This window comes from Ptiloglossa arizonensis, chromosome 7 (assembly GCF_051014685.1).
Source record: "Ptiloglossa arizonensis isolate GNS036 chromosome 7, iyPtiAriz1_principal, whole genome shotgun sequence".
In the NCBI taxonomy this organism is placed as follows: domain Eukaryota; kingdom Metazoa; phylum Arthropoda; class Insecta; order Hymenoptera; family Colletidae; genus Ptiloglossa; species Ptiloglossa arizonensis.
This window is the reverse complement of record NC_135054.1, coordinates 13,515,912-13,540,007: the sequence shown is the minus strand read 5'-3', so window position 1 is coordinate 13,540,007 and position 24,096 is coordinate 13,515,912. Positions and strand designations below refer to the sequence as shown.

Here is a 24,096-nt window from a genome sequence, read left to right as displayed (position 1 = left end):
TTAAAGTTTCTTAACGAGATACGTGGCCAACTTCCCGCTGCGAGCTTTCAAGGAACAATAACGTTTTTCAAACTGTTGTACGAGCGTCCATAGTTCAAGGCCACTTCAACGACTGTTCTTTCCTTCCTGTATATTTCACATATATTTCCAAAGTGACGTAACCGGGCAAACTTTTTCAGAGAATGCGAGAAACTATTTCCAAGCTTCGCGAAACATTATTTATCGAACGAGTGATATTAACGAGAAGTATAGTTTCTAAGAGACATCGTTTAAATATTATTTTCGTCACAGTTTGTCGTTCGGTTCAGGTACAACGCACGTATCGCTATTATAAAAGGTGGTATAATTTAATTTGAAACGTTGGAGCGTTAAGTGTGACAGATTCCCTGGTTAAGTTCACCGTTGATGATTAATAGATTGTTTACCAAATTCTTTCGCGTTGGTAACTCAAAAGTCATGTTTTCCGTGTTGCGTCACTTTAGAAACATACAAGCGATATCTTTCTCAAGGACACCTGGACGGTTGGAAAATATCAGTCTGTCTTCCTAGGAAAACAGTTCAGCTGTAGCTTGTTCAACGATACTTCGTAGACCCCCCACACGTAGCTCCAAGAATTATGGCAACGTCACAGGACTGTTTCCTCGAACAAAGGGATTCCTTTGCAACCATCCTTCACGGCTTTCTTGCAGGACAATTGCATTCGTTTCTGCAGGCGTTACGTAACGAGGAAACTGCTATAATTTTCATCAATATTCTTCCATTTAAATACATATTTCTGTGTAGACGAAGAGAAGAAACTCCAACTCCATTAGATCGAATCTAGTTCGATGTAAACGATTCGGACTACCGTTAGATATGTGTAACTTGCAACCACAATAGAATCTCTGCAACCTCAGAATGACGCAACGAGATCATTAGAACCTTTCCAAGAAACGAACTCTTCGTTGTTATTATTGAATAATACCAGAATCATTAGAACACCTTTGAACACGAACTTTTCATTGTTATTATTCAATATAGTAGAACGAACTTTTTCATTAAGATAATACACAATCTATTAAGAAAAAATCATTAGAGCTTTCGAGTAGCACTTTTCATTGTTATTATCGAATACAGTCATCGAATGAACTCTCAGTGGAATAATAGAGAGATAATAAAGTTACCAGACTGTGGTGATAAAAATAGATGGATACATGGAATAATTAATTATTACATTTCATTCTTCAAACTAGTCTCTGATGACAGAGATGCACTGTCTATTTTTTATACAAAGTTTGAAATCTTTCAGTGTTCCTTCCTCAAAATGGAGTAGTTTTTATTTAAGTTAAGTGGGACAAATCTTGCATAAATCTTCCTTTTGTTTAAATCTTCCCTCAGAATTCTCCAGCTGGTTCCTCCATCGATTCCAGTTGCATTCTAGTGTAATATTTAACAACATTGGTAAGATTCGCGAGTTTTTTCACTCTTCGAAATTTTCCATCGATTCTCGCACAGTTCACTTCTTGGATCATTAGCAAAATCGTCAACGTCACGAAAACGAAAATACCGCTCAAGAATAGTTATCCTTGACAATTTTTCATCTCCGTGCACACTTTTCGACGTTTCGAAAGTTTCCGCTAGTTTCAAACGAGACTCGATATATTTATTCGTTCCATTTCGACACCGCGACAATGCATAAACTTCGAGTTACAAAAATCTGCCACCGGTATCGTTCCGTATACAATCGAACAAAGCTGTACGTCCAAGGCACGTGCGTGTAACTTGCAACGTACGTGGAAAAAGTTTATTTCAAAACCGTTAGAAAACGAGTTCTGGTACCAGTTTGAGAATTTATCGTCGCACTGGCGCGCGTTGTTTATTTTTAAACCGGCTACAAATTGTCTTGCAAACGTTCAAAAAAATTGGATCCATTGTCCAACAAGCTGCAACAGAAGAACTTGCATTCGTTTCGTAGTTTTGCATTCTCTATCGACCGTCACAGTCGATTCTTTCGTAGGATTCGTTTCTGAGCTATCTATTGACACACTCGTGATCGTTCGAAATCCAAAAACGAACGATCGCGCGTCATCGTTCGTATTTGAAACCAAAATAGGCTCGTACGAAAGGATGTCAAGTTCTCGACTATCCTCTGCTCTTTTAGGTCCACCGTGTCTCACGTTTATCGCCTTAAAGATCCCGTGGACACGACATCGTTGGATCGTCTGGTAAAGATCGAGCTGGCCTTTGGTGCGTTGTTCGAAAACTCGCGTACTTTACGCTCCGTATAAAAGGCATAAACTTCATTCCCATTCTCCGGGGACGTTATTATCTCTTTGATTGCGGTAATGACCGAGTCGTAATTTCTGTCCCCGTAGAGTCTTTTGTAGGTAGTTATACCAGCAATAATTTCCGTACCCTCTGTGCCACAATTTTGATCGAATCTATTACATCGGGATAAAGTTCAACGGTTTCGTTTCACGTATCTATCCTCACCGTACACCACGACTGCTATGGTTTCCTGTAACGATGGTTATTTATTAACCTTTCGATCGTTAACCACGTCTATTGGCCCTCGATCGCCTGCGTTAAACGCCCATGAGCGTTTAGTGTCTTCGGGCTAGTTTTCTCGCGAAATGAAAAATGTTGGGAAAAAATTCAGAAGGAAAAAGTTTTGCTGTCTTTCGTAACGAACACGACGGCGTGCATCGATTGTTTATATTTAGGATATTTGTCGAGAGACGAAGGTGACCTTGAATTCTTTAAACGAACCTGGTGCATGCTTGTTGCATCTCTGTTCAAGATCGTACAAAATGAAATAAAAATGAAAGAAATGTTTCGAGTGTTACGTAACATTGTGTTTACAAGAATTCTTTATTAACAAGATTATCTCGATAAGAAATGATCGATAAGAGTAGAACACTTTGACAGTAAATAACAAAAGAGAAACATACTTTAAGGTCATTGTACAATACACGAACGAGTTCGTCCCAACGCACAAAACATTCAATATCATCATTTCTTGGAAAATATTGTAAATGTAAAAAATCGATGTACGTTGTAGCGAACGTCTCCCGATAGTAAACAGTGCTCGACGTTGTAAAAACAATCGTAGTAACGATATCAGTAATACTGATCGACTGGGTGCACGTGCACTGGATCTTCAGATGCACTTTTCTCGAAGCATCCGATGCAATTTTCTTATTCTATGTTATCTCGTTCGTGCCATAAATTTTCGTCCACAGTGTATATACGCGTTACGCGTGCGTTTTACGTAGAAGTCGTTCGCAGTCAAAGGGTTAATGACTATTTCTGAGCAACGAACATACACAGATTGGCCTCTCCTCTTTCATGAACTCCAATTATGCGTATTAGAGCTTAACATCTTCTCGGCCTCAAAATTGACATCGCGTACGTCTAACTCGGATCAATGCTGGTTAATTTTTCGCACAATTGTCATCGTATCTCCCCGTTCCTTTAAAAAGAGGATTGAAGCTTCTTTCGAGAGCATAATTTTTTACAAAATTGATACTCGTTGGAATATACAGGGTAGTGAAAGTTCTGTCCCTTTTTCAATTTATATTTAGCCGCTTTGTGCAGCTAAGGAAACACGAATATAACAATCTATATATTTTGCAACGGTTTACTTGGTAAAAAAATTCAACAAAAATGTCTCGATTCGTACGTAAGACATTTGTAGATAAAATACGAATGTTTTCAAGCAATTACCAAAAACAATTCGTTCGTCTCAACGTCGATAGACTTTGGTAAAAGTTGGATTAGAATTTTGTAAATTGTAGACGTTGTGTTTTTGCAACGATATTTCCCTTTATTGCAAATATTCTTTGCCCAAAGTAACTCACTGTTTTGTCAAATATATTATTTTGTTAATTCTAAAAAGATCTGGAATCGAAAGAGAACTTGTTACAAATTTGTTTCTTACTAGTCTCGTTGATGTATGGACACAAAATATATTCACGAAAATATTTTAATCGTATCACGATCTAAATTTACACTCTTAAGCACAGGTATGTACCTTCGTAATAGCCTGGATTGAAACGCCTCCATTCTGTATTTAAACGGTAAACAGCGAATAAGGGGGAGGAACCAATGTAAATACATTGCGGTTGGTCCGACCTGCGATCAAACGATTTTGTATTCAAGAAAACGCGCGAAATGGAAAATCGGTGAGCCGAAGGAACTCAATGGATGGTTTCGGTGTACGTTGTAAGCACGTATACCCGTTATTTTATCGCAAAAGCTCGTCTCGCGGTAAATTACCTACGTTTGTATCGTTCGATGGTTGATTCTCGAACGATCGATACTGCAAATAACTGTAACGAACATTTAGCGATTGAGCTTTGATTTATCCACGAAAAGATTACATTGTTCGACGATACCGTATAAAAAATTGCAGGGTGATCGACAAAAAGAAGTGAAATATTTTTTTAAAGTTAAAGAACTTTACGCGCGATAATCGAGTTTTTTTTTTTTTTTTAATTGGATCGCGAGCAAATGATTTTTTATTTAGACAATTTCGTTCGCGTTATTTTCACGCGCCGAGTTCATCCGCGACGAATCACCCTGTAGAACTCAAGACAAATAAATTTGTAAAATACCTCATTGAATAACCATAATGGAAACATTGTTAACGGAATTGGCTGGGTAAATTTCCAATTGGTATTAATTTCATGAAAAATTCACCGTGTAAAGTATTCAAAGGTTCACGGTTAACCACTGTTATTATAGTTAATAGGTACGTCCCGTTACTTTGAATTCTGACAATATTCCGTGGACAATTCGGCCATACTTTTAACTAAATTTGCGATACACCGTGACCTTATATCACTCGCCGGTTCTGCAAGGCTCCGCTTTAATATTTCCCAACTCGTGATGTCATATTCTCTCCAATTCTGCTCATAAATTTTCGTCCATTAGCGACGTTTCCATTACGGTCGTTTAAAAGTAGTGTCTGTCGTTTGAAATCTGAAATCGCGAGAATATCTGAACTTGTACCGTTCGATGTAAATGTTAATAGCGTAACGAGCGTTTCGCGCGCATCGTCGAGCGACCGTTCGGAATATTTTAATCCTCGCCAAGATCTCGAAGAAATCCCCGGCGATGATTCTGTCGACAATTTACGAGCTAGATGGTCCAAAGTAATCGAACACAACGCGAGACGCGTCGAGCGCCAAAGTTTCAAAGAGTAGTTCAACCGTACTTTTCTATTACGTGTACCTTCGAGCCTAAAGAAAGGATGAAAAGAAAAAAGAAGAAGAAAAACTAGGGTTTACTAAAGGATTACTTCAAGAGTTTTATATATATATATATATATATAGATATACATATGCAATATTAGATTTAATCGTCTCTCCGAGAGAGACATAGAGACTTTACTGTAAATTTTGTACACACGCGCGTGTAAATATTTGGAAACATGGTTACGTAATAAATAATCTCCATCGTAAAACACGAAACGAGTACAGACTTTCGTTTCCAAAGTTAGAAACTCCGAGTGGGTGTACCACGAACAGGAATAATCGGAGAACGGATCCGTGCACGGTATATCTCAACACACGTTATTTACATACTAATACCATCTCGTCTAAGATTTCAATTTCCAGCGCGCAAGACGTAAACTCATCGGTGTCGTGTACGTCGCTCGTTTTTCAGCTACTCGTTCGACGACCGAGTGAACATTTTGCGTAAAATCTCCACGTATTGTAATGCAAACGTTCACGAACCTCTGCGTTGGTACCAATGAGACTTCGTCGAAGACCTCGAAAGTCTCTTTGAAACACGTACCGTTGCATTCGTCGCGCGTGTTTGCAACTTTTCTTTCAAAGAGTGAATGAAAATTTAGACAAAGATTTCTACCAATTGTAATGCAAACCACGTACCGATGGGATTTTGTTGGAGATCGGGAACCCTCTTGGGTAACTCGACGGTGTCGTGTATTTTTATCATTTTTAACATCGACGAAACACGTACAATGTTTATCTCGATACACTTACGTCTTTACAGATCATAGAGACCGACACCAATGGAGTTCTTAGGAGTTTCAAAATCTCGGATGATCTCGAAACTCTACAGAGTGATTTATAAATGCGTGTGTTTTAGGAGGTGACACGCTAAAATTAGTAAAAAACGTCTTGTGAACGTATGTCCTGTGTTCTTTATTTTTCAAGTTAGGAAGAATCGAAGAAAATGTCAAATATTCTTCAAGAGACTCGAATCAATGTTGTGTCCTTTCTCAAAGATCGTGTACAGTTGGAAGTTGGAACGATGACTCCTGAATTGAGGGGGAGTCTAGACACCAGCAACTTTTATTTACAATTAATCGTAGGCCTTCGAAGGCCTGAAATGCTACACGATTCTCATATTTCTTCAGAGGTCAACTTCTCAACTTCCTACTGTACATTGTTAACCTCCGTTGAACGCACGATAAATTCCAAACGACCCCAAAATAAAAATAAAGGACGAGGACAACATTTTCTTCAATCGTCTACAATATGACACTTTTAACCTACTTTAATCCATTTCTATTTTAATTTCTCTTTGTATACTATTTCTTTATATTCCATTTTAATATCCTTGATAACCATTCTCCATCGTTCGATTTCAATTTTTCCCCAATCCTCCACAGTGTCGCGCTTCTAATTCATTCCTACGTGTCACCTCGTGTAAATACGTAAATTCATTTACAAATCACTCTGCATAAACCGACACCATCGGTACCCTCGGAAACACCCGAGGTAAAAAAAAAAATCACAGATCGACGACTCGAAAGCTCCGTTTCGTAGTCGTTGTTCAATTCCTCGGAACAACGAGTTGACTCGCGAATCGTTTCGCTCGTAGAGAACGAGTTGTACTCGGAAAAATAGTATAATCGAGTCTCGTTGCGGAACATTGTAAGTTGGAAGTTATAAACCTTCGAAGGAGGTAATCTTCCGAGTGGAAAAGTAATCTTACTCGGCGTGTATCACGTCGCTAGGCAAGCCTCGCTCTCAGTGATCAGACTCAAACAGGATTACTCGCGGCGCACTGCTCGATAGATGGTGTGTAAACTTCTCTGTACACGATGTCGATAACCAGCCGGCATAACCGTGACGGTATAGTTGTGTTCTCTCGGTATGGATTATCAGAAGCAGCGAGCGTTTGCTCTGGGTAACCCACACCGGAGTGAAATATTCAGCGGCGTGATACCACCGTGTGTATACCCCGGCCCAAAGTCCTCGTTAAAAGACGCTCGCGGTTTACTCGGAGCAAACTTGTGTTTTTGCACGATCCACTTTCTCTGCTGCGAGATCAGCCAGGGTTTGGTGGAACTTGGAACACGGATACACACCTAGACACCGTGGACGAGACAAGATTTGAATTGGGTCTCGTTCGTCGCGCAACTGGTCAAAACAATGGAATCATCTTTTATCAGTTTGTTTCAAATTTTTTACATCATCTCTAAGAACGCAATAGCTGATCCAAAGTGTCATCTTTATCGAATGTTCACCGGAAATATTAGCTTAATCCTATGTGTAAGGAATAGGAGACAGTATGAATGGAGTGAGAGAAGTAACGGGTGTTCTTATTGTATTGTACAGTGGTACAGTTAGGTATATCGTTGTACCTTGTATCTGTTCTACCAATACAATAAGTATATTTGTTTTTTTTTCCTAATCTGTCTATGCTACCTTCCCCTGTTCTTTACAAGTAGGATACAGCTTGTTTGTCTAGCTACTCTGTGTGCACCGTTTTGTTCTCCATCTTTCGAGTAGCTGCAGGAAGTCTTTGCTACGGAAAGAAGCTTCCTTACGAAGATCCAGGTGACTTTCGAGTGTTGTCGGGGAACTGAAATCTTTACGACGAAGAAAATTTTTCAACGAAAGTAGCAGTTGGTAATCGAACGAAGCATGGTCACGATGGAAGACACCACGTTGGCTTCGAACCTTTGGTATTGCTTCCAAATTGTCTGATAGATGACAGAGACGTCTCCGTGTACAGAAATCATCTCGTCCAGTGTCTGTGAAGCCATCGATCCACGTTGGAAGCAATAAAGCGTTACAGGACTGATGGACACCGTAATACGTGAAACGAACTTTCCGATCATCCTGATGTATCGCCCAGAGACGAGGAATTTGTCGAGTTCTATCGGACGAGGATTCGAAGTTACATTTTGAACCAGATCGCGTCACAGAGATCAATACAAGAGAAGAGATCTTCCAAATCGGTCGATCGCTTCTTTGGTCCAGTTGTCCGAGCATTCAACAAATTCCTCAAATATTAGTATTTCAATTGGTTACCATTCGCTCGGCCAATCTGACGGATATCAGCCACCCTTGGTCGCACATAAAGATCTCGTCCTGTGTACACACACTGTCCAGAGATAAGGAATCTGACGATTTACTGGATCAGGATACGAACGTCTCTATCCAAGTTACGGAGAGTAAATACCAATATTAGGAGGAAAGAAAATGACTCTGCAGTGACATGGACGCTCGAGCAGAGTTAAACCGTCCAAGTCATCTAATCGTCTCTTTGCTCGATCGATCAACAGGTTCCTTGTCCCTGATATTGATGTCCCAATTGCCTACCGTATGTTGACCGATCGAACACGGTCATCCTTGGTCGTATATTTAGCACCGGTCAATTTACACACTGCAGCGAGACAAGGAGTCTGTCTCTCTCTATTGGGTCAGGATTCGAGCATACCTGGGTTACCTTAGGACGAAAATCTCGTTAATTGATATCACCAGGCTGGTGCAGCTACCACGAGAAAAGAGAAAATCGACGATAGAGACCAGGCCAACCGATCGACACCTTTCACCTAGTCCAGGCAATCGACAAGTCCCAGCTTCCCTAAACGCAACACTCCGATCGGTCAACCGGTCTGACAAGTAGAATTATCAGTGGTGTCCGGTCGAAACTCGATATCGTGAATAAGAAATCCAAAGTGGGAACACGAGTATCCACTTTTGAGAATCTTTTTCGGGAGACACTCGAGGAGCTACTTTTAGAGAATGTATATTTAACCGTGAGGTTGGAAATGGCCCACCACCTGGAAGAATCGAACGAACAGTGAGAGAGAGAAAAAAAAGCAACGGTACCGGTATCCTTGAGTATCTCAACGATCCGAAGTTATAATCAACGCGATCGAACTAGGTACCTTCACCCGGGCCGATACGTAAGCGTCTTTCGCTATCGATCGTCGTCTAACGCAATCATAACTTCGCCACGTTCTCGCTACAAGGATTAGAGGCAACGGGGGTGAGGTTCGTTCGCAAGTAATCCCTTGATAATATCGGCAAACGTTCGAGTATTTTTCTCGCCGGCTGCGTCCTCCACGAAACGTGAGTATCCTGGAACGGTTTTGTGAGGTTTACCTGTTATTGTGAGAGGTGTGAGAGGGATGACGCTCGTGCGCCTGAATGAAGTCTGAGAGCCTCTTTATTTGTTGCTTCCACGCACACCTGCTCGTTTTTTATTTTTATTTTTTTTTCCTTTTTTTTTTCTTCCACACACACCACATATATCGCTTAAGCCGCCCGCGTCGGAAGCGCGATCTCGAAGCTTCGCTCTGCCTCGATTCGTGGTCAAAATTTCCAAAAAAAAAAAACAAAAAACAAAAGACACAGTTACCCCTGATATAAATTTCAAGACGAATCCAGGCTCAGAAAGTCCCGAAGTGCGATCCCGATAACTCCCCCACGATTGGCTTAACCGAACTTATAGAGGATCGCTGCAGAGAGGCACACACGATCTCATCAGTCTTCCTCATTGGGAACACTGGCGAGGCGTACATATCCGTTGCATCGATAACTGCACCGGTCTCACTCTCAGTGAAACAGATATCCACACGCACACAGAGCAAATTATATACCACCACGTATTTACACACAACCCAGATAAAAAAAAAACAAAAAAAATTCAAACAGCGGCGAAAGAGGGGAATATATAATACTGAGAGCGTGCGAGGTGAGAGGAGAGACAGACGATATCCGCATGAAGGCGTGTTGGGTTTGCAGGTACGATGCCCAGCGTGCCGGTCGGTCTGTCTTATCACGAGATGTTCGCCGTGTCGCTTGGCTCGCCGGCGCTGTGGAGATGCCGGGCCTGCGGCAAACAGGTGACCAATCGTTGGCACCACTTCCACATACACACCGCCCAAAGGTCCCTGTGCCCCTATTGCCCGGCCACCTACAGCAGGATCGACACCCTGCGCTCGCACATACGCACCAAGCACAGGGAGATAGTGTTCGCCAAAGGCTCCTTGTAGAGGACGCTGATTGCCCCGCGAAGGAAGCGGCCACCGCCACTTCCGCCGCCCCGTCTCTTCGATGACAGGCACATCGCGCCTTTCTTCGGATTCGGACTGCCCTGACCGAGCATCGAAGCTCGCCACCGACCGTCCGCGCGTTGATCACCATTCGCGGAGAAACATTTACGCGAACGTTCTCCGCGTTCTCGAGGGTGTTTTTTTCTTTTTTTTTTTGCTTTTTTTTTCTGACTTCATAGGGCGGGGAAAATCACGGTTCACGGAGGATACCCGTTTCAGCGTCCAGAAGGGGAAATTCGAGAGTCAGAGATCGCCTCGAGAGACGACGAGGATCGAGATGATGGGACATCGATCGTGTAGACGATGAGCTTTGTTTGGGGAATTTTGGAGATCGAGAGTCGGGGTGAGGGATCTGGGAACTGTGGAATTTCTTGGGAATACTGAAAATTGTTTTTTTTTTTTATTAACCATGTTTCGATTACTTTTCTGTATTTTCTTGAGAGACAGTAAGGATCGAGATGATAGGACACTATAGTCGATGAGCTTTGTTTGGGGAATTTTGAAAATTGAGAGTCAGGGTGAGGGATCTTGGAACAGTGGAATTTTTTGAGAAGGTAGAAAACTGTTGTTTTTACTTGGGAAAGTAAAATAAAGTCTCTCCTATCTGAACTAATAGAGATATATATAAAGTGCCCTAATAGTAGAACAGTCGCTTTTACTTGAACTTCGTTTCTTATTAAATTTTCTTTATTTAAATAAGAACAAAGAGAATTGATTTGTTTAAATATTTAAGGATCCTGTATCCTTGCGAAGGTTTTATTCTGTAAGTGCATCGAAGTATTTGGATATGGGAGGCTCTACTAAATATATGTTTCTAGAAAAGGTTTATTTCTATGAAAATCAAAATTTCATCATTTTAATAAGAACTTCTAGTATCCTTCGTTGACCTTTAAATGCATACGGTTGCGCAATTGTAACATATTTATTTTTCATTTATGTACACATTATTAGGTACCGGTGACTCTTGCATTTCTACACGTACTCGCAAATTTTACTTAATTACCCAGTCCATATTTGCTCGCTATAAAGTAAAATAATCGTTCTGAATCTTAACTGAAAATTTAAAAAAAAATATTATGCATTTACGGCTCAATATTTGGGTCAATATCGCCGAGTATAAAAACGAAAGTACGTCGTTCGTGTAGATGGCCACTAAAGCTGTAACGTACCCACTATTCGTTGCAAATGGGTTACCAGAAGAGACGGACAAAATTATAATTTAAGAATTTAATTACAGAACAAAATACTCGAAAATGAACAAATAACAATTGAATCCGTTCGGTCGAATAAATCGCTACACGTTTCATTCGTCGTTCATTACTCGAATGAAACGTTGCCTATCCGTAATCGATCAAAACTCGAGCCTTCATTTTGTAACTCGTGTATTTCTTCGTTAAATGTACCCATTATTTTGCATTTTACAATTACAACCTATTCGTCAATTACTCGAGTAACCTCACCTCTGTTTCAAGGCTCTCAAGAAAACTCTTAAAAAGTTGTCGACAAATTTCTCATCGACTCTCTCCCAAAAAAAAGAAAATTTAGAATCAATATTCGATAAATTCTCACCTCATTCTCACTCTCAAAAAAATCTGAGAAAAAGCACTCAATAAATTCTCATCGACTCTTAAAAAATCAATCTTAAAAAAATGCTCGACGAATCCTTAATAACTCTCAGAAAAAAAGAACCTTAGAAAAGTACTCGGCAACTCTCATCGACTCTTGTAAAAAAAAATCTTGAAGAACTGTTCGACAAACTTTCATCGACTCTCAAAAAAAAAAAAAAAAAAATCTTGAAGAAGTGTTCGACAAATTCTCAGTGGCTCTAAAAAAAGAAAAAACAGAAAAATCTTAATAAAGCACTCGAGAAACTTTCATCGACTCTCTGTCTCTCTCTCGAAAATCTTAAACAAACGCTAGACGAGTTCTCTTAAAAAAAATCTCGGTTCTCCGTATTCGAGACGTTCTAACCCACTGTCTGGTATCCTCCAGAATCTTCGACCCTCTGTTTCGCGGAGAAACGATTCGCGCGCATCGGTTCGGGTTGGGACAGATCGGCAACCAATCGCCGAGAAAAGAGAGAACAAAAAAAAAAAAGAAAACCAAACAAAAGATACGGTTCGCGGGGCAAAAAGACGCAACGAAACGGCCTCTTTTAGGTATTCGGGCGGAAATCTTTCGTTCAGTTGTGCGCCACGGTCGCGGTGGACGAATAACGAGGACAACACCGTGGCGGAGAAGCAGAGAAACGAGACGAAGACGTCGCATGAAGAGTTTTTGGGACGCACCAGTGCCGGAGCTACGTGATACTCTGGCACGGTTTCGGATAAACAATTGCGAGGACAATCGATCGGCGGTGAAACGTTTTCGTACGGTCTCCTCGGGCACGGTGCGGTGTAACTTCCGTTTTCTCGGCTGAGTATCGATTGTACCTCATTCGCGTGTAAACGATCGTACAAAATCGGTTGGACACCGAACACTCCGCCAAGGAGTTCGTGTAAATAGTATCGAAGTATCGTAGATCGGCTCGTTTGGACGCGTCTCGCGGAGCGGGTACGCGTGGACTCGCTCCGCGTCCCCCGATCGACGTCTCTTCCGCTTCCGGGGGACACATCGGGGGTCCGTGGACGCATTCTTAACCATTACCCAGCCCACCTTCCCCCGCAAATTATTAACGAGTTACAACGCGACGAAGTGCTCGTGAAACGAATTGGTCGCGTCCACGGCGCCCGCTTGACAAAAAAATGGAGGATCATCTTCGCTGTACGCGCGACCATCTGGAATTCGCGCGCGATACGAAAACGAAGAAACCGGGAGGAAACGGTCCAGCGAGCCCCTCTGACTAACGGTCTAATTCTTACGCAATGGAAGGCTGAAACGCGCGCTGTGATCATCGAACACCGAAAACTCAAAAGGGTACTACGAATTATAATCGCGGTCGGTATATCGCTGTCAACGTGTATCTTAATGTTGATTCGTTTCGTTGGGCCACTAAACTCGGTTCTACGATCGATCAGGGGGAGAGAAAGATAGAAAGAAAGGAAACAGAAAAAAAAAAAAATTATATATATATATAACGAGTAAACGAGAGAGCGACGATGCTCTACGTGGGTGTTAATTGTCGACAGTATTTCGTACGTGTGCGGATGTCCATAGCTAAAGAAGAAGAAAAAAAAATAATTGAATAAACAGAATTGTACATATAACGGGGAGGACGCGCGGGAGGTGTCTTTAAACGGGGGAAAAGAAGAAGAAAAAAAAAAAAAACATAACGAATACCGGGCCATCGTGTCTCCGCGACGAGCATCGAAACACCTTTGTACCGTTTTTTTTTTCTCGCGAAGGACGACGGTTATGTCAACGGGGTGGATGCTCGACGGAGACGCGGATATCTCCTCTCCCGGATACGTGTAATTACATTTCTCTTTGGACCAATACTCTTCGTCTACTAAACGGTAATAATCATTGTCGAGGCTCGTAAAGTACCTAACAAACCTCTTGTCAGTATAAGAATCGTCGAGCGTGTGGTTCCTAAGTTGTCTCGTAGCGGGTCGAGCGAGGCTCGAGTCAAGTCAGCGTGGAACTTATGTGATACCGTAGGGCCGATAAATTAAGGTTAATTTACGCGTTGCGTGTGATGACGATGTGGGAGCGGAAACTGTTACCGCGGCGCTGGAACGGAACGTTGTTGACGACGTTTGCGACGTTCGAGGACGGATGAGCGTCTCTGCGGTACGGACGCCATTACTGCTTTCGATCTTCGCGCCAAAGATTCGTTATTCTCGCTAATTGGTGAAAAGCTAAGGGAATTTTTTACGTTAAATTTTATTCGTTCGACTAGAAAACAAAATTTCTTTCAATATTTTACTCACGACGAGTAACAGAACGTTCGAAGATGCGAAGTTCTATTGTGAATCGAATGCTTCTATATTTGTCATTGTATAAATGAAAAATAATAGTTTCATTCGGGACACGTTTTACCTAAACGCCTCGAAAGTACACTCGAACGTAAGAACGTACTAAAGTTACCTCTCCAAACCTTCCCAAACCTCTCCAAATTTCGCTCCACGTCGCCGAAAAATCCGTACAACGTTCTCAAACATACATCCCACGTTTTCAATTTGATCAACATGACGATCAACGCATTCAAACACTTTTAAACCATTTATCATTGTATAACTCGAAAACAATAGTTTCATTTGGGACACGTTTTATCTAAACGCCTCGAAAATACACTCAAACGTAAGAACGTACTAAAATTACCTCTTCAAAGCTCTCCAAACCTCTCCAAACCTCTCCAAATTTCGCTCCACGTCGCCGAAAAATCCACACAACGTTCTCAACCATACATCCCACGTTTCCAACCCGATCTACGCGACCATCAACGCGTTCAAACACTCTGAAACCGAAGTTCGCGATCGGTTTCACCGCAGAGACCCCGAACGTCCTCGAACTCCACGATTCGCGCTCGACTCAAAGAGTTCCCTGTCCGACGAGGTCACCGGGTTCGAGAGGATCGAGATCGTTCAGATCCTGGCTGAAAATGAGCCCCTGTACATAGAAGAACCCCGTGGTGTCGTCCCGGCGACGACAACGAGACCGATCGTCTCGAACCGTCGCGCGAATCGTCGTCGGACGTATGCACACGACCAAAATGGAACTAGAATATTAAAAGAAAAAGGAAAAAAAAAAAAACACGTAACATACATGCATATGATAACACGCATTACCTATACGCATAAATATAAATATGGATTTATATATATAGATATATATATACACATAGATATATATGTATATGTACACATCCACGTGTCAGTGGCCTGGTGCGGCAGGAATCAGAACTTTGTGCAAGACTGTTTGACTTCCTGGCTGTATCGACTGCTTCTCAATCGATACACCCGTACCGATAAGGTGTCGAGAAGCAAATATTGTCCTCGTCGAGCGCGGCTGTTTCGTTACGGAGGTGGGGTAACCGGTACTGGGAAGGGGGGGCACGAGTTTCCGTTTGTTCTTCCGCGTAAACTGGCGAAAGTCGGTGCGGAGCAACGTTGCAGCGTTTAAAGGGGGTATCGCGAAATTTACAAACGCGTGAATATACAGCACTTGAAACGGATGAGAATCGTGGGGTGAAACGCGCGGGTCCTTGAACCACCCTTTCCTCGAGAGTACGTATCTCTTTTCGGCCGCAGTTTGCGTTCAAGGGGTGCTGAAATTACCCCCGAAGTTTCGCCTTTTCTAGGGTATCCGCCAAATCGGCGAGCGTGGACGAAGTCTTTTGAAGGAAATTCTCTGTGAATTTTCTACGAGGAACGTTACAGAGGTGAAAAATTAATTGGAAAGTTAGGGAAATTTCCACCACCCTTTATCTCGAGAAATGATTTTTACGGGCGTACATTTTGTGTATTTAATCGTTGACACTTTGCGCTCGAAACATTTTACCACGAAAGAAATCTTAAAGAAATCTTTCGCATCGAATGTGATAATAAATCGTGGAATAAACTCGGATGTTGTCTCATCGAGATATTTCGAACGCGAGGTACTTTATTTATCTCGAGTTACGAAGGAGTTTTTCCTCGAGAATTAGAAAACTTGGAAAAATTAGAAAAATCACATCGGTCGACGAGTCTCGGTCGCTTTTCGAGCGCAATGGGTTAATATTTACGCGACATCGAAATAGAGTCTTTTTTAACAATTTTGTGGTCTAATGGCGGTAAAATTGATCTTTTTACCGATTTGTACTTGAAGTTTTCACGAGGAATCGTAAAGAAATTGCCGAAAGAATTTCCTCGTTTCTCCGATGGTATTCGAGATGTCGTTAAGGATCGAAACTTCGAGGAGTAGTTTGATTCTTTTATCCGGTATTTTTAGTCTCGATTGTAGAAAGTTTTCGCAAAGTCGAGAAAGGATATTTCGCGAATGTTGCTCATTAGGTGTATGAACATTGAAAGAATCCACAACGCTCTTCACTCGTGGAAAAGCGATTCTATACTCTTTATGGGTTCGATCGAACGATGAATCGAATCGGTAAGAATTATCCACGCTCGACAACAAATAATGCTATAATTAAAAATCGAAAAGAATCGTAACAAGTACGAATAGACTTTCGCTGTTCGTTAAACGTTTTCTCAACCCTTTGAGAAAACAACCGAACAATAATCGAAAGTAATTTAACCGAAGTATTTCCCTTTCTCTTCGTTATAGAATTATCTTCAATGCGTACAATTTTATTATACACCACGGAATGGAATAATCGAGCTTTGTTGCAACGTGAGTACTTAATCGCGTTTCCACGAGCAACCGGGGGTTGTGGTTAGCCCGAAAGCCCGATGGAAAATATCGAAGACATTATTCTGCATAATTCTTAAAAAAGAAAGAAAAAAAAAAGAAAAGAAAAGAGACACCCGCGCGCAAAGTAATTTTTCTCTCTGCGCCACGACGAGCGGTTGTCCTGTCTCCTCGAACGAATAGGATTATCCTTCCTTCGGCGCCCTTCGTATTTGTTTTTAACAGGCTCGCGCCTTGGATCAAAGGTGCGAGCGTTTCTTTTATCCTCGGGATACTCGTTTATCTCTTCACCGCGGCAAGGGATTTTTCTATCTTCGTTTTCCATCGAGTTACGTTGTTATTCGTCATTTTGTTACGTAACCTTTGTCGTAGCCTCTAATCCAATTTACCCTCACACACGCTAATAGAACTTAATTCTACAAATATTTGTTTTGTTCGCCTAGGTGCAGATCTTTACCGCGACGAATTACACACGTTGTCTTTCGACGGTGTCGCGATTTTTTGTTCGTTACGCGGTGCTAGAAACTTCAAATTTATTTTATTTATCACGTGTACGTGGATAATGTCCTTTGAATAATTTCCTTCGAATAATTTTCTTCGAATAATTTCCTTCGAATACTTTTCTTCGAATAATTTTCTTCGAATAATTTTCTTCGAATAATTTTCTTCGAATAATTTTCTTCGAATAATTTTCTTCGAATAATTTTCTTCGAATAATTTTCTTCGAATAATTTTCTTCGAATAATTTTCTTCGAATAATTTTCTTCGAATGATTTCCTTTGAATAATTTTTTTCGAATAATTTCCTTTGAATAATTTTCTTTGAATAATTTCCTTTGAATAATTTTTTTCGAATAGTCTTCTTCGAATAATTTCTTTCGAATAATTTTCCTCGAATAATTTCCTTCGAATAATTTTCTTCGAATAATATCCTTCGAATAATTTTCTTCGAATAATTTCTTTGGATAATTTCCTTCGAATAATTTCGTCAAATAATTTTCTTCGACGAATTATCTTCTTATTTTCGGTCGAACCACCACATCTGTGATACTTTTTTCCAACGAGAAATACACTCGCTGATCTCGGTTTCTTTATCGATGTTACGTACATCGATATTCCATCTTCAAAGGCCGAAAGCGTTTTTGCAGATAGAGAGACCCTGTAAAATTTTCATCTAAAACATTGGCTTCCGATTTCCTTTACATTACGAACGTCGTACACTTTGTAAGTACACGTATCATCTTTTCTGTTTGCCCGACGATGCCCGAGAAAAAGGATTCTCAGTGCTTTCGTTTCAGCGACGTAAAACCGACCAACCCCGCCCCGCCCCACCGCGGCGCATCCACGGATTTCTCCAAAGACTTTTCTCTTTATTTCGTCGCGCGGGAACTCCACCGAATGATTTTCTTATCTCGAGTGTAGCAGTTTCGTGTAAATTCATCATTCGCGCGATTGCTACGATCGTGTTAACTTCCTCGCGGGGTAGTAACGGGTGCCAAAGAATTCTCCTAGGGACGAAACGAGCTTCCAAGTTCGTTACGAAAACGAATCTCTTAATATCAATGGCCGATGTTAATTCACTCGTTTCGTTTCACTGGAAACGGTCCAAAGCGTTTATAGTCTGTGATGCACTTCCTGAATCGAATTGTGGTATTATTCGTTATAGTTCAACGAGGAGAGGAATAATTGAAAAACATCGCGCACGATTTCACTCGGGAGAGTTTCGAAAATCAACGAACAAATTATATTTCGTACGTTTCTGAATTCACTTCGCGTTAACGTGCATTAACGTAAAACGCGTGACTCGCAATTAGTCATCGGTTGTCGAAGAAAACCGTGGTTCGGACCACCTGATCTCGTGGTAACACCCGATGTTGTTTATTACGTCGACACTCGTTCAGAAATGTCATAATATACGAAACGTACCACGAAATGTGAGCGTAACTTTACGAATTGGTACGCGAGATTTCCGATGAAATGTTCGTAGTAACGTTTGCCCTACTTATTCTTGTTTCTGGGTTACAGTTTCATTCGCGTTTCGAAAATTACGTTACAAGCTGAGCTATCGCACCGTTCTGATACTTTACGCGTATCTTTTGTCACAGTTTATCGATCGTTTTATACAATTTGGAGATACTTTGGAAAATTGTAAATTCGTGGAAAATTTTAATTCGTTCGTTTTTAAAGATTTTTCTATCGGTGGTACGTTTCATTTTTGCTTTCGCGTCGAACCGAAGAACGTTTCAGAAAATTCCATTTAAATCAACGATAATGGGAGCAACGATACGCACAAATCTTGGCGAATACAAGACGATAAAGTCGTGGAATTGGAGCCATATATACGTTTACGTACGTTGATTGGAGTCACCTACACGGTACACAGTAAAATGTCTGCAACTCGGAAACAAGCGTAGATAAGACAAACGTGCTTATGAACTTTGTTCCTTAGTTTTCTGCGCGGAGTTTACCTCTATTGCGCGTTTCCTTTATGGTGCACCCCGTGTATTACAAAAGATCAGCTACGAGGTACGAACTAGGGGCTGAGTCTACTTCTCGAATGTCTCCGTGTTCAAATGTTCAAACATTTCGGTAATTCGAATTTTCGGCGAATTTGATACGAATACTCGACTGTGCGAATACTATTCAAATATTCCGATACTGGACTATTCAAATACTATTCGAATTCTTGAATATTTAAATACTACTCAAATATTTGAACACTCGTACATTCGAATAACGAACTTCGAACGATGTACTTCGAATATTGAACTATTTTAAGATTGAACTTCGATTGCTCAAATATTCGAATAAACAACTTCGAATACTCTGATATTCGAACAATGAACTCAAATATTCTAGTATAGAACTTCGAACATTAAAATTTTCTAGTAACGAACTTCGAGCACTCAAGTATCCAAATAATAATAATATTAAACTACTCAAATATTTGAGTAATGAACTTGGAGTATTCAAATATTCGAATAACGAACTTCAAATTCTCACTTATCGAAATACTGATATTCGAATAACGAATTTCAAGCTCTCGAGTATTAAAACATCGGTATTCGTGCACTCGAGCATTCGAATACTCAAACATTCGAAGATTACTCGTAACATTCGAATACTCAAACATTCGAAGACTACTCGTAGCATTCGATACTCAAACGTTCGAAGACTACTCGTAGCATTCGAACATTCAAACTTTCGAAGATTACTCGTAGCATTCGAATACTCAAACATTCGAAGACTACTCGTAGCATTCGAACACTCAAACGTTCGAAGATTGCTCGTAGCATTCGAATACTCAAACGTTCGAAGATTACTCGTAGCATTCGAACACTCAAACGTTCGAAGATTACTCGTAGCATTCGAACACTCAAACGTTCGAAGATTACTCGTAGCATTCGAATAGCTATTCTCGAACCATATTAGCCCCAGTGGAAACGTGTTTTGTAACCGCGACTTGAATCGTCGTGGACGCGAGATGGGGTGAGGAAGTTGAGACAAAAGTTTTCGGGAAGCTCTTAAATCTATCACAATGTTAAGGGGTGAGAAGTTTCGCATTACAGCCAGTGCATTGCGTATGATGCATCGCCGCTATTGTACCGGGGAATTTATTAACTTACAATTTACCGGTTCCCGGATGCTTTAGATCAAAGGTGTTCTTACGTTCCAAACTGGAGGCGCGGAATTAAATGAAGTTCTTCTGCTCCACCAAATGAGCGAATTTATTGCATTAACCCCCCAACGCGGACCATAGCTTCGGTTGATTTTATAGAAACGTGCAACGAGCCAGTGGTTCTCACGCAGCAGCAGATTTAAGCGGAAAACTTTCCGCGAGTCTCTTTTATCTCGACGATCATAAATATCTCTCCGCTGATTCCTGATAACGCAGAAAAGTATCCGTGGGAGAAATTGTCTTAAACTGGTTCAATTACGACTTGTTTGATTTGGAATAAACAAAAATTTAAAGTGATAGTGACCTGGTTGCCCGATGGAATGGACGAATTTGTCAGTATGATATTTTCTTCTGAAAAAAATTTTTTAAGAGCCTACAGATAATTTTTTGTAGATGTTTTTTATCTTGGAAAATTGATTTATAAGGAACGAGTGAACTTCAAGGAAATAGTATGATAGTAATAGTTCAAAATCTTACTGGCTACTTTTGTGCAAATGTTGTTTGAATATTTTGAAAAATATATTTACTCGTACGAGATAGTATCTCTAAAAGGGTTATTAAACTGTTTTCTCCCTTGGTTGCTTGACTTTGTTGTTTAGAATATTGGAGACATTTAAGAGAGTTAGATAAGAGAGACACCCTGTAGACACAACGTGCTTTCGTATTATTTAACAGATTTTTATTTTTTGACTCGTAGGCAGATTTTTTTTATACGTACTCAATGAAGTATCTACCGATTGTGTTATATTTTAATGTAAACGAATACTCATCCAATCAATCGATCGTCCTTACTGATTGTTGATAATTCATATTTTACAGTAGAATATCATCCAGTAGTTGAAAGATTTTTGTCTTTTAGAATGTATTGTCAGTTGGATCATTGTTTCTAAGAACTGAATGAATCTTTTACATTGTTAGAATGACGCTGAAATTTTGCGGTCTTTTTTAAAGTTGTTATCGTTTTATAAAAATAATGGCAGTGATTTTACAAATGAAAATTATTACATTTAAAGAATTTTAACGAATTTGTCGTGCATAAAGTTCACTTCGAATTTTTCAGATTTATGTCTTACTGTCTTGTTTAATAGAGAGTGGACGACAAAACCAAAAATATTCATAGAAAAATATCCTTTTTAAAAAGGGATTTACCAGAAGTGAAATTACGAGAAATCGACATTTTTTACACGCCTCGTTAATTTTTGTTTTTAACCAATTTCTTCCACTTTAGTACCAACGAATACTCGTCAAACCATTTAATAACTCTTCTTTAACGGTTTATCTGGCGTTATAATTTTATTCTCCGTTTTAAAGCAAATGAAATTTGGTCCCCAGAGCAAACGATAGTGCGACGATAAAAGAATTGTAGTTTTCCAAACAATTTCAGTTTACAGAGAAAAAGATTCATCAACTTCGACGCCCCCCAAAAATTTCGGTTTTTCACTCACGTTAATTTCCATCAACGCGCACACACATTGCACATGATGGATGCTTTCAAAAATTCACCGAACCAATACTTGTAACGTCATTATCCAATATTTTCATCGATGTTGATGACTATCCCGTTTTGCAGTCCGCGAAATATTTTGACGCACACATCGAACGATTTCATTTGCTTTTCCCCGCCTAAAAAATGTGTTGCGTAAACAATCATTTGTTTTGTTCGTGAAAGTGGAAAGGAAACGCGTAACCTCGTCAGAATTTATAAATTGTAAAATCAAACATGGGTTAAAGAAAAATTGGTCCAGTATGCATGTAGTTAACTTTACATTTGCACCGTCATACTTTTCGCGTTTCACAGGAGGCTGTAAATTGCTTAACGCTACTGAAAACACGATTTCTTAATCTATCTCGGTTGTACGACATTTTTTATTCGTTTTGACGATTGCTGTATCCTTCTAAACGACGAATTTTTTCTTCATCGTCTCGATCAGCCGCGAGTACTATGGTAGTTGCATACGCGAGTAAGAAGCAGCTGTCGCCGACAGAAAAATAAAAAAAAAAAGAAAACGTTCCTACACGGTCGAATGCGGCAAGAAATTTGATTTCTCGCACCAGTCCATCATCGCCCGACCGAATTATTGCCCTCGATACCAAATGTTCCTTAAGTTGTTTCGCAAAAATCGTTTCTATACATAGTAATCGTGAATGGCGAGTGCGAACGATTGGAGCACTTTGCGTCAAAGAATGAGAGAGAGTGAAAGAGAGAGAAAGAGAGAGAGAGAGAGAGAGAGAGAGAGAGAGAAATAAAGAATGAATGAGATTGGAATAAAAATTGTGATAACGTGGTCGAAGAGCGCGAGTCGGCTCTGTCTGTTTCGCAGATAAGATTTCGTGGCTCGTCGTTGTCGTCCGTGATAACGCGAGGTTTCTTAATTGATCGGGCTGAACCATGGTCGGTGCGAAATTAATTGACCGCTCGAGGTCACCGAGGAGTCACCCCCACCACGCGGTTCTCGCGTACCCCCACTCCTCCGCGCTCCGGTCGGTTCGCGCGGACCCCGCGAGTGGCGCCACTCGCAGTCGGGGGAGCGATCTCGAGCGGTGAACTTGATTTCGAGTCGGCTCGCGGTTCAAATCCCTGCGGTCGCAGAACCGACGCGTTTTCGTCGCGACAGCCAAGGGCCCGATTCATTGCACACAATCTATGTAATTGTATAAACGTCGGTATCAAAAGTGTCAATATCTCGTGTTTCTCGATGGTACTTAAGGTTAATCCGCAGCCCACTCGGGCCGCCAGCTGTTTGCTAATAGTACTTCCGTAAGAACCAGGGATTGAAAGCTGAAATAATAACGATTCGGGTTCTCGAAACGGTCTCGAAGAACCTATTGTGTTTCGAACAATAGAGACAATCGAAGTTGGCGAATATATCGACGCTGCAGACATTGTAACTTTTAAAGATTTCGGTAACGGTTCTATTTTTTTTTTTTATTCGTTTTAACATTCACAACGTACGAAGAAATGATTCTTCGCGAATAGTGGAGAAAATTTTTCGAATTAATTTAGTTCGTACCGAGGCATTGTTGTCTGGAAAATTGACTTTGACAAGTGTCAGTTTCACATGCACAGTACTTAACGTTAGAAGTTTCTTTAGCTTAGAATGTATTTGTATTACTATTTACAGAAGTTCTCTTTTTAGAAGAAGCAGTATTTTTGTTACGAATCGTGATTTTTATACTATAAAAATGGGGTAGGTTCGTTTGAGCGGATTTTTAATCGAGAGTGATCAATTGTCTCGAATTATTTGTCTCAATGTCGAAACATTGCTTAAAATAACGTTCTACGATTTCTATTAATTTTTTCTCGACAAAATCGCGTCGAGGTTGATTGTAGGGTAGAGAAATTATTTTATTATTATTGCTACGCCGAAAGTATAGACTTGGAAGACCCAATGTCCATTTTTCCTTACATTGGGTGACGAATGATGATACAATCGAGGACACCCAATTGTCAAAATTTAATCGAACAATATTCGATAAACAACATTCATCGATTTGTGAATGAAAAATTGACCCTGTTTAGAACGTTTCGTGCAATTAGAAAGTTTAAAACAGTAGAAGGGAGTGGGGAGTTTATCTTCCCCCAGTTCGGTCGATTTTCTAGTAAACGGAGTCACTTGCTGACGAATTTTATTCTACGTTTTCCATTTATATTCTCGTTTGATTTCAACGATTCGAACGTTTCGGTTCTTCGTAACTGTTTCAACGGGAACGTTCGTAAAACAATTTTTAACAGTGATTCCCGTAACAGTTTCGATCCCTGGCAAGAATCGTACTTTCTCGTGGCACGTTCCTTCCTCTTTTGGCCCGACCTGCGACTCGAGCCG

At 40.5% G+C, this 24,096-nt stretch overlaps 1 protein-coding gene across 1 annotated transcript in view; it reads left to right on the top strand.

Annotated features, from left to right (window-relative positions):
- Positions 1–14,615, top strand: part of LOC143148830 (zinc finger and BTB domain-containing protein 8A-like) — an 85,880-nt gene extending 71,265 nt beyond the window's left edge. Inside the window, exon 5 of the mRNA XM_076315554.1 lies at positions 9,996–14,615. Within this exon, the coding sequence (XP_076171669.1) occupies positions 9,996–10,246 (251 nt within the window). The 3' untranslated portion in view covers positions 10,247–14,615. The remainder of the gene's footprint in view (positions 1–9,995) is intronic.
- Positions 14,616–24,096: the final 9,481 nt, after the last annotated feature.